The sequence below is a fragment of the Microtus ochrogaster genome, chromosome X, assembly GCF_000317375.1.
Source record: "Microtus ochrogaster isolate Prairie Vole_2 chromosome X, MicOch1.0, whole genome shotgun sequence".
NCBI classification, from domain to species: domain Eukaryota; kingdom Metazoa; phylum Chordata; class Mammalia; order Rodentia; family Cricetidae; genus Microtus; species Microtus ochrogaster.
In genome coordinates this window covers 23,030,147-23,045,993 of record NC_022026.1, presented here as the reverse complement: position 1 = coordinate 23,045,993, position 15,847 = coordinate 23,030,147, and the positions used below count along the sequence as shown (strand labels likewise).

The 15,847-nt window shown below is 39.2% G+C and overlaps 1 protein-coding gene across 1 annotated transcript in view; it reads right to left on the bottom strand.

The window, feature by feature from the left end:
- The window catches only part of Tex11 (testis expressed 11), a 278,018-nt gene that overhangs the window by 90,079 nt on the left and 172,092 nt on the right, over positions 1-15,847 (bottom strand). The window contains exons 20-21 of the mRNA XM_005358598.2: positions 5,023-5,108; positions 2,601-2,657 (exon numbers count right to left, since the gene is read on the bottom strand). Of these exons, the coding sequence (XP_005358655.1) occupies positions 2,601-2,657; positions 5,023-5,108 (143 nt within the window). The remainder of the gene's footprint in view (positions 1-2,600; positions 2,658-5,022; positions 5,109-15,847) is intronic.

The window sequence follows — 15,847 nt, the reverse complement described above, 5'->3', positions numbered from 1 at the left end:
CACACACACACACACACACACACACACACACACACACAAATATACCAAAACCTACTCATATCCAGAAGTAGTATTACTTAATACTTGTACTTTCTGGGGACAAATCTTAAAAGTCTTACAAATTTATGTATAATGACTTTATAGAAAACTTTTATCAGTTTGAATTTAAGTTAAGCTAAAGTTAACTTCGGTGCTTTAATTCAGTGGCTATATGGAACAACCCAGACAAGGTCATGCAAAATGTATCACAAATAAGACCCAGGACACAAAAACATATATACGTAAAAGACAAACTGGTTTAAATAACTAAGCACATAATTTACACAGATACTGTGTGTGGGATAGTTTTATGTCGACTTTACACAAGCTAGAGTTATCTGGAAGAAGGGAACCTCGATTGAGAAATGCCTCCATAAGATCTGGTTGTAAGGTTTTTTCTTAATTAGTTATTTATGGGGAGGGCCCAGCCCATTGTGGGTGATGCCATCCCTGGGCTGGTGGTCCTGAGTTCTATAAGAAAGAAAGGTAGTACTAGTTAGTTGAATTTTTATTATAGCAAATGCTGACCTCTACTGGAAAAATGATCTTCTAGATGTTCTGCGTTACTATACATATGTAGAAGAAATAATATATTTTAATGTTCTAAAACATATACAACATCATTCTCCTTTACCCGCTTTCCAATTGGAATTAACAGGTGGGGTTTGACTGTGTGCTACAGTTATATGGATTATGAAGCACTTTTAAGTCCTGCACTGAAGTGCTTATAAAACAGTAATTATGGTAATTTGAATGAAATGCCCCCATAAATCTTGGGCATTTGAATACTTGGTCCCAATTGGTGTTTGTTTGGAGACGATTAGGTGGTGTGGTCTTCCAAAAGGAATAATGACACTGGGGCAGGCCTCTGGGGTACCATTGTGCTTCACTCTGTGCTTCCTAGCTGAAGTTTAAGATGTGAGCTCTCAGCTGCTCCTCTTACCCTGCCACTATGGACTCTAACCCTCTGAAATCTTAAGCTGTAAATAGACACTTTCTTCTCTAAGTTGTGTTGGTCATGGTGTTTTATAACATCAATAGAAAATATAAGACACTGATATTCATACATTCAAATATGCTGAGTGGCAATTATGTGCCTGTTGCTAAGCTAGGTCCCAGAGATATGCAGATAAATACAAATAGTCCCACAGTCAAGGGACTCTTAGAATATGGCAGCTATTAAAGTTTAGTTCTGAATTTACTGACTTTCCACCCTTTAAAAAACAATCTTATTGTTGATAATTTCAAAGATGTTCCAATGTTAAAAGAGAAGTCATGTTTCCTTCCCACCCAGCTTCAACAATTATTAACATATCCATCTTATCCCACTGTAAATCTCAACTACTTCTTATATATTATTTTGAAAAAAATTTCCAGCTATCACTTCATCACACCCATACATATTTCAAGGAGTCATTTCTTGGAGATAGATAATGTTTCTTAAAACAGCATAACAACATTACCACTATCGAGCTGCCTAGAAGTTAATGTTAAAATGCAGCCATTATGCAAAGTTCTAAGTGCCTCATATTCTTTAGATTGAATTCTCTTCTATTTGATTGATAAAGCCTGGTAAGAAAAGATGAATCCTACAATGTACGTCTGGGCAGACTGTGTGTTATGACAAAACATGTTACAATTCCAAGTTATCTCAGTGATCAATATTTCTTCCAAAATTCAGTTGAAATAATATAGTGCTACTAATTGTAAACAATAGACACAGAACATGCAGTAGATAAAGTCTGTTACAGAGTTTTGTCTAAGCATAGAATGAAGAGATGGGTGCTATTTTCTGAAAGCTACATTTAGTCAAGAACTTGAACCAAGTTTTCTCTCAACTCACCAGAAGATAGTGAATTTTATGAATGAAAAATTGGTGACAAAATCCTCTCAAAAAATGTTAAGTTCTTCTTATTTTTTACTGATTTTTATTTCATGTGCATTCGTGTTTTGCCCATATGCATGTCTGTGAAAGTGTTGGGTCCCCTGAAATTGGAGTTGTGAGCTGCCATGTAGGTGCTGGGAATTGAACCTAGTTCCCCTGGAAGAGCAGTTAGTGCTCTTAACTGCTGAGCCATCTCTCTAGTCCCAGTTATTGATATCATATACCATGGAAACTGTGAAGAGAAAAGTGTTTCTCTAGTTCAAGCTGAGATAATAGAGAACCAGAATCTTTGTGAATTTCCATTGAGTCTACTGTTAAGGGGGAACAGATACAATATCATAATCAGGTCATATGCAAAATGTGAGGGATTATAAACTGCCAAGTATATTTTTTAACTTTTAAATGTATTAATTCACTGAGTAATTACAGAAACTCCATGAGATATACATTGGTATTTCCCTTTTACAGATGGAAAAACTGAAGGAAAAAATAAGAAACTTATCTAAGCTATATATCTCATAAATAACCACATAGAATATGAAACCAGGAAGACTGGCTAAAATATATATTAATTTCATCCACTATACAATACATATTTCAATATAAGGTTTTCATTTAAATCTACTCTAAATTTTCTAATGGAAATTACGTTATTTCTCATGAAAAAAAAACTTACTTATTTTCAGATTCTGGCATACGAGAAACTTGTTGAAGAATAATTCGAACCAGACACCTGTGTCAAAAGACAATACAGAAGAAGTTTCTCGGGTGTGAGGAATGCAGATTAGTGGTAAAGTGGTTGCCTACTATGCGTGAGGCTGTGCTAGTTTCCCCCAGTCTGACAAAAGCTAAGATGATCTGGACGATGGAACCTCAATGGAGACAATGCTTTCATCAGATTGGCCTGTAGGCATTTCTAAATTTATGATTGAAGTGGGTGGGCTCAGTTCACTGTGGGTGGTGCCATTCCTGGGCAGGTGGTCCTGGGGTATATAAGGAAGCAGACTGATGACAGTGGGGGAACCAGTATAGACTAAACTAGGCCCTCTGAATGTGTGACATTGGCTGGGGTAGACTGTGGGGCCACTGTTGTTAGAACTGTCTTTTTGGAATTCATTTTCTTTGGAGGGATACCTTGCTCAGCCTAGATAAAGTGGGGAGGGCCTTGGTCCTGCCTCAAAGTGATATGCTAGACTTTGTTGACTCCCCATGGGAAACCTTACCCTCTCTGAGGAATGGATGGGGGTGGGGGAATGTGAAGGGAGCGGTAGGAGGGGAGGGAGTGGGAACTGGGATTGGTATGTAAAATGAGAAAAGATAATTTTTAAATTAATTAATTAATTAAAAAAAGAAAGCAGGCTGAGCAAGCCATGATGAGCAAGCCAGTAAGCAGCACTCCTCCAGGGCCTCTACTTTAGTTTCTGCCTCCAGTCCCCACCTTCAGATCCTGCTAACTTCCCTCAGTGATGGACTGTGATCGGGATGTATAAGACAAACAAACCCTTTCCTCCTCAAGTTGCTTTTGATCATGGTGTTTCATCACGGCAATAGAAGTAAACTAGGGTAGAGGCCCTAGGTTCTATTCCCAACACTATAAACAGGAAAGAGAGAGGGAGGGAGAGAATGACAGGTAAAGCAAGAGCAAGCAAAGGGAGAGAAATTCTTAGGAAGAAATATGTCAAAGTTATGATACCAGTTTATTAACTTTGAGTATCCCAAAGTGCAGAAATGAAAAAAAAGAGAAAATCAGTCTTATTTGTAGATCTTTGTATTGTTCTAAAGGTTGCAATAAAAACAAATTTTATGATTTTTGGAAATAAAATTTAATAAAATAAGTTTAAGACAAAATTGTTATTTATAATAAGCTATTAAAGTGTTCCAAGTTCATATCAACACAGAAATATCAAGTATGGTGTATAACTCTTTATTTTTTTATATAAGAAAGCTGTAATTGGTTTTGGGGTCTCACAGAAGAAAGAACCACTAATCTTTTCTTTTTTTTTATTGAAAAAAAGGAAAAAAAAAGTTTCCGCCTCCTCCCAGCCTCCCATTTCCCCCCCCCCTCCTCCCACCCTTCTTCCCCTCCCTCTCCAGTCCAAAGAGCAGTCAGGGTTCCCTGCCCTCTGGAAAGTCCAAGGTCCTCCCCCCTCCCCCCTTATTTAGGAAGGTGAACATCCAAACTGGCTAGGCTCCCACAAAGCCAGAACATTAAGTAGGATCAAAACCCCGTGCCATTGTCTTTGGCTTCTCATCAGCCTTCATTAAGAACCACTAATCTTTGAAAGAATCTGGAAGCTTTACTACAAAATGATATGATGAATCATTGGTAATTTCAAACTTGAAAATACTTTGGAATGGAAAACTATCTGAGCCTGGCACACCCCCTATAATCTCGACACTTGGGAGGGTAAGGTTAATCTGAGATACATAGTAAGATCCTGCTTATAAAATAAAATAATAAAATGAAGTAAAACTTAAAATAATAAAATAAAATGATGTGCCAGGTGTGGTGGTGTATGACTGTAATAAACACAGCAGTCAGGAGATAGAAGCAGAAGGTTCAAGACCAACCAGTTCCAGGCTAGCCAAAGCTATATAGTGAGACCCTGTCTCAAAAAGGGGTGTGAGGCTCGAGTTGTTGCTTGCCTCACGGGGATGAAGCCCTAGATTCTGTTTCTAACATTGAAAAAAATGATTTAAGGAAAAGAAATGTTATGTGTCCTGAGTGATTTTATGTATTTACTTGATTGAATGCATGCTGGTATGTCAACTTCAATTCTATCACTCTATTTCCCATGAGAAGCATGGCCTGAAGTAGAGCTGACTAGCAGTAGAACAAACACAGCCTGTTTTGGGTTCTTTTTCCCCTGTCACAACTATAGGGTCATCATGGCCAAATCTAACTCTCAGGATTACACATGAAAGATCCCTTTGAAAAAAGACTTTTCCTTTCTAAAAGGAACAGGGGAGATAAGGTTCAATCACTAACCTTTGCCTTTTTTTTAAACTATGCATCTTCATTACTGGTTCTTAAAGGCTTTGATATCATCAGCAGTTTTAGCAAAGTTTATAAATTAAAAGTATGAAGGGCAGCTTACTTTAAAGCTCCAAGTACTTCTTTTGGGTCTTCTGAAAGTTGAGATAAACATTCCAAAGCTTTGGCTGCCACAAATTGTTGCCCATTCTAAAAAGAACAAACATAGTATGGTAAATTACAGCAGCAAGTTGTCTATATCCTGCCTATTACAAAAGAATATCCATTTTTTTCTCAAAAGGGTTGTCTAACAATGTAGAATGAAGCTGTAATTCACTGACAAAAAGAAGACAGGTTCATTTTATCCTCAGGAACTCACATGTTTTTCTTGTGTTCTGTCTTTGGCTCTTTTTATTGTTTGTTTTGTCCTATTCTAATTTATTTGTTTTTGTTTTATCTTATTGTATTGTATCTAATTCTTCTTCTTTTCTAATGAGTCAAAAAGTGTGTAAAACAGGATGGGAGGGGAGATGAGGAGGCACTGAGAGAACTAGGGGGGAGAAAATGGTAATCAGAATAAATTATATGAAAACAATCTATTTTCAATTAAAAAAAAGCTCATAGCTTCCTATCCACAATTGCAGCCTTGCTTTATCCTCTTTAGCCTCATTTTTAGTACTAACCAAAAGAAACCCAAACTGTTGAACTCCCTCACTTCTAGTACTCTTATAGCTCAAAGACTCTGTTTATCCCTATTTGTATCCTTTTCTCGTTTCTCCCAGCTCCTCCAACCCTTCCATCCTAACTTGTAAATTTAGTCCATTACCAGAGATCTCCCTATGAGAGACCTCTTCTCTGAAAGTTTCCTCACTATTTCTACAATGGACATGTAGGCTTTGTCCAAGGATACTGCTTACATGGGAAACATCTCAAGTAACAATAGATTTACTTTCACTGCCCTTCCACGCTGGAGGTGGAGTGTGTGCCTTAATCCTTCAGTATTATTTTCATGTTATTCTCACTCTTTCTTTCCTAAAAATCACCACTTTGAAATTCTGTCATCATATTATATCCCTTATTGTCACCATGATCTCTATATACCTTACTGTTGCCATGGTACCTGTATCCTTTGTTGTTGCCATGGTCTCTATTTCCCTTGTTTCTATGGTTTGTGGATGAATTAACTACCGCTAAGTTATATTACCCACCCACCCTCCTTCTCCTTCTTCCCTCTCTCAGCATTTTTAATGCACAGAAAGATCTCCCTAAAATTCTAGCCTCTCAAATAGCTTAAACTTCATTCCATTAGCAATTTTAAAACAATTTCATACTGTCATAAACTACTTTTTTCTTCTGAAATAAGATTCTTATTATTACAAATTTCCACCTCCTCCCCCCCTCCCATTTCCCTCCCTTTCCCCCTCCCTCTCTAGTCCTAAAAGAAGTCAGGATTCCCTGTCCTATGGGAAGTCCAAGGTCCTCCCCCCTCCATCCAGGTCTAGGAAGGTGAGCATCCAAACAGACTAGGTTCCCACAAAGCCAGTACATGCAGTAGAATCAAAACCCAGTGCCATTATCCTTGGCTTCTCAGTCAGCCCTCCATGTCAGCCACGTTCATACATTTTTTTTTAAAATAAAAACTGGTGAAGTCATTGGAAATCAGTGCGGTGGTTCTTCCAAACCTAGAAATAGATTCACCATTGTTCAAATACATCACTCCTGAGCATATTCCCAAAAGGTTCTATAGACTATGCCAGAGATACTTGTTCATCCCAGCTTATTGCTGCTTTATTCACAATAGCCAGGAAATGGAAACAGCCTAGATATTCATCAGCTGATAAATGGAAAATGAAATGTGGGACTATATACAATGGAATTCTATCCAGCTGTAGAGGGATGAACTTTTCAGGTAAATGGATAGAGCTGGATAATAAACTGAGTGAGATGACGCAGACAGAGAGATACAAATGCCACATGCTGTCTCTTTCTTATTCTGGGATCCTAGATATTAACCTTAGGTCTGAGTGTTTAACCTGGATTAACTATAAAAGACAGGAAAGCAGAAAGAGACCATTAGGGGAAGTGGGAAAAGCACTAAAGAAAAGTGGAAGTAGGACACGGGCACTATGAAGAGGCATGTGAAAAATGGGAGGGGGGATTAACTGGAGGGTAAATATAGAGCGAGAAGAGGAAAAGAAGAAGAAATTATGTATGAAAAGACCATAGGGAAACCTAGTATTTTATAAGCTTCCTTAAAATTGCACAGTAAAATAACGCTCCCATGAGAGTCAATGATTATTTTACAAAATCCCCAGTGCCACCAGGTAGGGAATACTGTCCTTCAAACTGTTGGTCAAGGAGTCGAGCAGACCTACCTCAAATATAGGCTATTAGCCATTGCTCTTGGTTGCCTGTCAGAACACGAACATAAGACCCTTTTGATGAAGATACCACATTTTGGGCCATAGAAATTGAAGAAATCCAGCTGGTACTGACCTGAAAGCTAGCTGACTGAAGGCTAGCTCTAATAGTGTTAAAAGTTGATGGGGATGTTCTATTGGGAACTCACCAAGGCCAGCTGGCCAGGGTCTGAAAAAGCCTGGGATAAAACCAGACTCGCTGAACATAGCGGACAATGAGGACTACTGAAAACTCAAGAACAATGGCAATGGGTTTCTGATCCTACTGCACGTACTGGCTTTGTGGGAGCCTTGGCAGTTTGGATGCTCACCTTACTGGACCTGGATGGAGGTGGGGGTTCCTTGGACTTCCCACAGGGCAGGGAACCCTGCTAGCTCTTTGGGCTGATGAGGGAGGGGGACTTGATCGGGGGAGGGGGAGGGAAATGAGAGGTGGTGGTGGGGAAGAGACAGAAATCTTTAATAAATAAATAAATTTATAAAAAAACAAAAAGTTGATTTTGCAAACTGTCAAGAAAACAAGTTACCAACAGTCCTACCTAGCTATAAAGCCCGATAATCACAATGAGATCAGCAGGACATTCTCAATGGTCCAATAGTGCTATCTGTGTCTCTGTATCTTTTTACTTTTTATTGTTTCTTGGTGGATTTCATATCAGGCACTGGGATCACATTCATCTCCCCACCCTTTCACATCTAACCTATGCTCCTGCAGCCTCCCCCCAAAACAAAAGAAAATACCATTTTAAAGAAAAGGAAAAATCTGGTCATGGAAGCTGCAGCGTGACACAGAGAGTTACAGTGTACCCTTTAGCCCATACATCTTTCCTTTCAAGTGTTTACTGCAATGAGTCATTGGTCCAGTTCGAGGCCTCTGGCTTCTGATGGGCCCTCACTCCTCACTGGGACTCCTCTTGGACTTTCTGCTGTTGCCCTGTATCATGGAGATTCTGCAGGTTTGGATCTGCAGGATCAGCCCCTTCACGTGCTCCAGCACATCATAGATGTGATGGATATTTGGGTAGGACAACTCTTAGCCCTGGTTCTGCCTGGGTAGCAGCTGGGTTGGTCAGCACACTGGCTCACTCTTCCTCATCTGCACCGCCAGGGCGAGCTCTCTAGCACTATACCTCTACCCATCCCTCACCTCCCCTACCCCATCCCTAACCCGCAGCTTACCTAATGCAGCAAGCAGCAAGGGGAGGGGCGGGGTGGGCTCTCCTGCTCTCACACTCTCTCAGGACCAGTTCACGGGAGCCCCCACCAACAGGGTCAGCTCTACTGTGCTGCCCAGGCTAGGCGCAAGGCCAGCTCTCTTACTATCATAACCTCAGGCTGGCTCTCCAAACTGCCACAGGCCATGAGAGGTGGAAGTGGGGCATCTTTCCCACCACGTGGCAGATGGGGGGGGCAAGGCCAACTCTCCCACTCTCATGGCCCCAGAGCTGGCTTGCTTGTGCTTCTGGCAACAGGGTCAACACTTATATCTTGAGACAACAAATAACTGTGTAATTGAACCTAAAGCCCACTCAATTGGAGAGAACTCATTCCTGGTATTATAAACCTAGCCAAGAAACCATGGTCATGATTTGAATAAGATGTTGCCCACATCCTCAGGTATTTGAATACTTGGTTTTACGGTTCAGGGAGGCTTAGGAGATGTGGCCTTGCTGGAGGAAGTACATCACCAGGGATAGGCTCTGATGTTACAAAAGCCACTTGCTTTTTTCAGTTCATCTTTCTTATTTTGGGGGCGCATTTTTTGTCTTATTTGTCTTTTGCCTGAAGATTTTGGTGTTCAATTTTGTGTTTTGTTTTTTTTTCTGTGAGTTTCTCTTTTTTATTTATTTATTTTTTGTTTGTTTGGTTTTGGTTTTTCAAGACAGGGTTTCTCTGTGTAACAGCCCTAGCTGTCCTGGAACTTGCTCTGTAAACCAGGCTGGCCTCGAACTCACGGAGATCTGCCTGCTTCTGCCTCCCAAGTGCTGGAATTAAAGACATGCGCCACCACCACCTGGCTGTTTATTTCTTTTCTTTTTAAAAGACAGGGCATGGATTTGGGGGGGGGGTAGAGGATGGTATTTGGAATAGGAGAGAAAATATGATCAGAATTATTATATCAATTTTTCAATAAAAAGGCAAAAAATAAAAAATAAAAAAGATGTGAACTCTCAACTTGTTGCTCAAACACTGTGCTTGCTCACACACTTTCCTTCCATGATTCTGATGGACTCTCATCCCTCTGGAACTGTAAGTACCAAACAAACCCTTCCTTCTCTAAGTTGCCATAGCCATGGTATTTTATCATAGCAATAGAAAAGTAACTAATGCAAGTCATAAAGGGGAACTTAGTACTACCATATTACTAAAGGAATAAAAGTTTCCAACTGAATTCTAAATACCCATCCTTTAGATCTAAGAGAAGTGCAACTCTCAGATCTCACTGAAGAAGATTCTTTTTCCCCCAGCAGATGGAGACTATTAGAGAGATCTATAACTGGTTTTTTAAAAAAGGCAAGAAAAAGGTGACTGTGGGGTGCCTAGCCCTAAATGGGACATCTCTATCACAAGTCTACACCTAAGTCTCAGGGAAAATTGTCATAGAGTGGGTAGAGAGACTGTAAAAACCTAAGGACTGGGATGACAGCCATAAGACAGTTTTTTTTTTTCTGGACAGGGAAGACATAGAGTTCACATGAACATTCAACAACTTGTTTATCTGTATAAGACCTATAAAAACAACACCAATTTACACATCAACACAGATAAAGCCCCCAAGCACTCATCCCCTAGATGATGAGCTACAGGCAGTCAATGGCTGCTAAGGGAGGAAAAACCAGTTTTATTTCTTTATTTCATACAGAAGACCCACAATCCTAAGGGTTCAGATCCAAATACATGCAAATAAGAGCAATGTAAGTTGGAATCAGTTTTATACATAAAGATATAACATAACATACATACACACACACCACACACATAACTAAAAGGTCCTGAATTTGAAAGGGTGTGGTTGTGGACACAGGAAGAGTTGGAAGGCAGAAGAGTGTGGAAAGGATGGAAATATAGTATACTTATGTAGGAAACCTTCAAATAATAACAAAACCAAATTTATTTTAAAAAGGGATACATAAAGTTGGGAAGAAAAAGTGGGGAATGGGAAGGAACCAAAGGGGAAAAAGGGAAAGCTAGATTTGATGGAAACAAACATGTATGTATGAATTCTCCAACTAAAAAATAAAATAAGAAAATCTAATAGAAAAATCATTTTAATTAAACAGGATTAATATTGGAGTACTGGCAATCTCAACTAAAGAAATTTGTGATAAAAAGTCCATAATAAGACTGACCTTGGCCTGAACCAGCTACCTAGGCTGGAATGGGCCTGAGACAGCAAGCTCCATGGGAGTGGGAGTGGATCCAGTCCAGGGACATTGGCAGACCAGGACTGAGCCAGCGACCTGGGCCAGAGCAGACCTGAGACAGCAAAATCCACAGAAACAGGTACAAGGGAGAAACTGCTGAGAGAGTGCAGGAATTGGGACCTCAGATGAAATAGGCCTGAGCCAGGACCTCTGTGGGTCTGGGTGTTGGTCTGTGACATCAAAGAGAATAGGCAGGAACCAGAAACCTTTGCAGGTCTAAGCGTGAGTCTGGGACCTCTAAGAGAGTAAGCCGGAGCCAGGTCCTCTGCAAGTATGGGCATACCCAAGCCTGGGGACTCTGAGGGAGTAGACTGGAGCCAGAGTTCTTTAAAGTCCCAAACCCAAGCCAGTGCCCTCTGCAGGAACAGATCTAGACCAGAGGCATTTACAGAAACAGGTCTGAGCTGACAACCTAGCTAGAGCAGGCCTGAGACAGCAAACTCCAAGGGAGTGGAGCAACGCCTGGGAGTGCTGAGCGACCTCCAGGAACACAAAGTGACCAACGAGGTGACTGGAACCATGGCACTGACTATACCACAAGGAACAACCATCTGAGCCTTGGATTCACTGGCACCTAGAAGATTAATCACCAGAATGACAGCCAACCCTAAGCACACCTATCAGAGGAAAGGATGAGCAGAAAGGGTAAGAACACACACAACACCACAAACAGCAACATGACACCAGTATAAACCTAAAGACCCTACAGCAGCAAGACTTGAACAACCAAATATAGATGAAGCAGAAGAAAATGACTGAAAAATAACTTCAGGAGAATGTTTGTAACTTTTAAAGAGGAAATGAGAAATTCCTCAAAGAAATACAGGAAAAGACAAACAAAAAATTGGAAGACATCAGCAAATCCCTTTAAAAAAGCCAAGAAAAAGTAATCAAACATATGAAAGAAACTATTCCAGACTTGAAAACTTAAATAGATACAATAAAGAAAACATAAGCCGGGGAAAATTATAGAAACAAAAATCATGAGAAAATGATCAGGAACCACAAATGCAAGCATGAACAGCAGAATACAAGAGATGGAAGAGAGAATCTCAAGTGCTAAAGATACAATAGAGGAAATAGACTCATCAGTCAAAGAAAACATTAACTCTAACAAAAGCTTTACCCAAAATATCCGGGAAATATGGGACACCATGAAAAGGCCAAACCGAAGAATAATAGATATAAAAGAAGAAGTTCAACTCAAAAGCACAGAAAACATATTTGACAAAATCATAGAAGAAAACTTTGCCAACCTAAAGAAAGATATGCCTATGAAGATACAAGCTTATAGAATACCAAATAGACTGGATCAAATAAAAAAAAAGTCTCCTCGCCACATAATAATCAAAACACTAAACATACAGAGTAAAAAAAGAATATTAAGAGCTACAAAGGAAAAAGGCCAAGGAACATATGAAGGCAGACCTATCAGAATTACACCTGACTTTTCATTGGAGACAATGAAAACCAGAAGGTCATGGTCAAGCGTTATGCAGACATTAAGGGACCACAGATACCAGCCCAGACTACCATACCCAGCAAAATTTTTGATAACCATAGAAGGACAAGACAAGATATTCCATGACAAAACCAGATTTAACCAATACCTAGCCACAAACCCAGCCCTACACAAAATACAAGAAGGAAAACTCCAACACAAGGAAGTTGGCTATATCAACAAAACACAGATAATTGATGATCTCACCACAGCAAATGCCAAAGAAGGAAAAAATGCACAAATTAACATCACCAACAATGAAAACTAAATTAACAGGAAACAGTAATCACTGGCCATTAATATCCCTTAATATAAGTGGACTCAACTCACCTATAAAAAGACACAGGCTAACAGATTGGATGTGAAAACAGAATCCACCTGTAAGAATGGCCAAGATCAAAAATACTGATAACAACTTATGCTGGAGAGGTTGTGGGGTAAAGGGAACACTTCTGCATTGCTGGTGGGAATGCAAACTGGTAGAACCCCTTTGGATGTCAGTGTGTCAATTTCTCAGAAAATTAGGAAACAAGCTTCCTTAAAACCCAGTAATAACACTTTTGGGTATATATCCAAAGGACGCTCAATCATGCCACAAGGGCATGTGCTCAACAATATTCATAGCAGCGTTGTTTGTAATAGCCAGAACCTGGAAACAACCTAAGTGCTCCTCGACCAAAGAATGGATAAGGAAAATGTGGTACATTTACACAACGGAGTACTATACAGCAGAAAAAAATAATGACATCTTGAAATTTGCAGGCAAATGGATGGAGCTAGAAAATATCATTTGAGTGAGGTAACCAGACCCAGAAAGACAATTATCACATGTACTCACTCATAGGTGGTTTTTAAACATAAAGCAAAGAAAGCCAGCCTACAAACCACAATCTCAGAGAACCTAGACAACAATGAGGACCCTAAGAGAGACATACATAGATCTAATCTACATGGGAAGTAGAAAAAGACAAGATCTCCTGAGTAAATTGGGAGCATGGGGACCTTGCAGGCAGGTTGAAGAGGAAGGGAGAAGCAGGGAGGGGAGCAGAGGAAAAAAATGTAGAACTCAATAAAAATCAATTAAAAAAAGACTGACCTTATCAGGAAATGCTGGACTATTATTTAACAAAGAATAACTTTCAGGAAAAGTAAGAGCTTTTCAGTAACGCCCTTCCTCCTCCATTTTCTCCTCCTTTTCCTCAAGACAGGGTCTTCTATGTTGCTCATGCTGGCTTGAACTCACTGTGTAACTGAGACTGGTCTCAACCTTGTAATCTCCTTGCAGAGATGAACATTAAAGGGACTTACAAATATATGTATTGACTTTTTATAGTCAACTTCTCTTAGTTTGAATTTCAGCTGAGCTAAAGTTGACTCCTTCACTATATAACTTTGTGGAAATATAGAACAACTTAGGGTCCATGAATGCAAATAAATAGCACAGAAAAGAATGAGCATATGGAAAGGGATACATTATTTTAGAGAAAATTGCTTTTAAATAATCTTGTTCATAAATGGTTAGTGTTTAGGCAGGTATTATTAATCCAAAGCTATAGGAAATTTAGAACAGAGCAAAAATTGTCCTGTCAAGATTTTTAAGACTCTTAGAGATGAGGAAAATAAAGCTTAGAGAATTTAAGTCGCCATTGTGAAAAGTAAGGCAAAGTGAAACAATTCATTTATTTTGATTTGTATCATCGAGTTAGGTACTGAAATTTTTCAACAAGTGAAATTTAGAACATCTTTTCCTATTTCTGTGAAAAGTGTCACTGGAATTTTGATGGTGATTATACTGAATCTACAGATCAATTTGATACTATAGACATGTTCACAATATTAATTCTGTCAATGAACATGGTAGTTCTTACTATTTTTCTAGAATCTTCTTCAGGGTTTTAAAATTTCCATTGTAGAGGCATTTTCCTTGCTTGATCAGGTTTATTTTGGGTTTTTTGAGGCTATGGTAAAGAGGCTTGTTTTTAGTATAATTTTTTTATTATATTCAGTGCTAACTTGAACCTGAAAAGAAACCACTGGATGTTCTGTATTATTATATGTATTTTAAAGCAATAAAAGTATACTTTAATGTTCTGCAATTTATTACCAATTCACACAAAATCCTCCTCCCTTACCTACTTCCAAGTAAGAATTAACAAGTGAGGTTTGAGAGTATGCCACAGGTATGACTTACAAAGTACTGTAAGTCAAAAAACCATAAAAGACACTGATATTCAGACATTTAAATACAGAGTGGCAATTATGTGCCTGATGCTAAGCTAGGTCCCAGGGATACAGAAAAAAATACAAATACTCCCAGCCATCAGCGAACTTTTACAGTACACCAGCTATTAAAGTTTAGATCTGAATTTCTTGACTCCCTACCCCTTAAAAAACAATTTTATTGCTGATAATTTCAAAGACGTCCCAATGTTAATAGCCAGGCTATGCTTACCTCCCATATGCCTACTGCCCAGCTTCAATATCTCATCCATCTTATCCCACTGTAAATCTGCAACTACTTCTTCCATATTATTTTGAAGACTTTTCCAGATCATCATCACACCCATGCATATTTCAAGGATGCATCTAGTATAACCACATGACCACTATCATGCTGCCTAGAAGTTAATGTCTAAAAAGTCATGCAAAGTCCTAAGTGCCTCATATTCTTTAGACTGAGTTCTCTCTGATTTTATTAATAAAACCTGTGAAGAGAAGGTGAAATTAAGGACCATTTGAGGGGTAATATGGAAACATAACACAGTAGAAGCTTGATAAAATATATACGTGTATGAAGTTCATCTAAATGAAATCACTAAATAACGAGGGAGAGAGAGTGTCATCTCTTGTCACCAAATAAAGCTTCTAGTGCTGGTACTGGATTACATCCAACTGAGTTGTTTGTCAAAGATGAGAATCCCTAAATAACCCAGGCTGTTACCAGGACTATATTTTGTTCTCCACAAACTGATGGCAAGGCCCCATTGCTAAAGAAAACACCTACACAACTCATTGAATATGGAGAGGTTGAGATGGAGCCTATGTTGTAGTGTCATGGGTATAGGAGGGTACTCTGCAAGCCACAAAAGGAGAAACATAAACACCAGCCCAGACACAAACCCTGTGATCTACAATAGTGTTCTGCCTGCAAGGTATGTTAGTGGAATGGTGGTACAAAGTGTGTGGGAGTAACAAACCAATGTCCGATTTGACTGAAGGTCCACTCCACGAGATGGAACCCATACCCGACCCTGCTTGGGAGACCGTGAACCTGAGACTAGATAGTTCAGGAACCTAGGGGAAAACCAAATACTACTTTTATTAAAACAACAATGACAAAATGACTCCTAATGATATTCTGCTACACTCATAATGCCTTATCAGTCATCATTAGAGAAGCTTCCTCCTGCAGCAGATGGGGACAAATACACAGACTCACAGCCAGATCATTATGCAGAAAGTGAGACCTTGGAACACTCAGCCCTAAAAGAGATGTCTCTAGGGGAGGAAGTGGAAACTTTGACTTGTATTATTTATAAAGTAATAATAATAATAAATAAAAGAAAGAAAGAAAAAATATATAATGTTGAATGAGGTAATCCA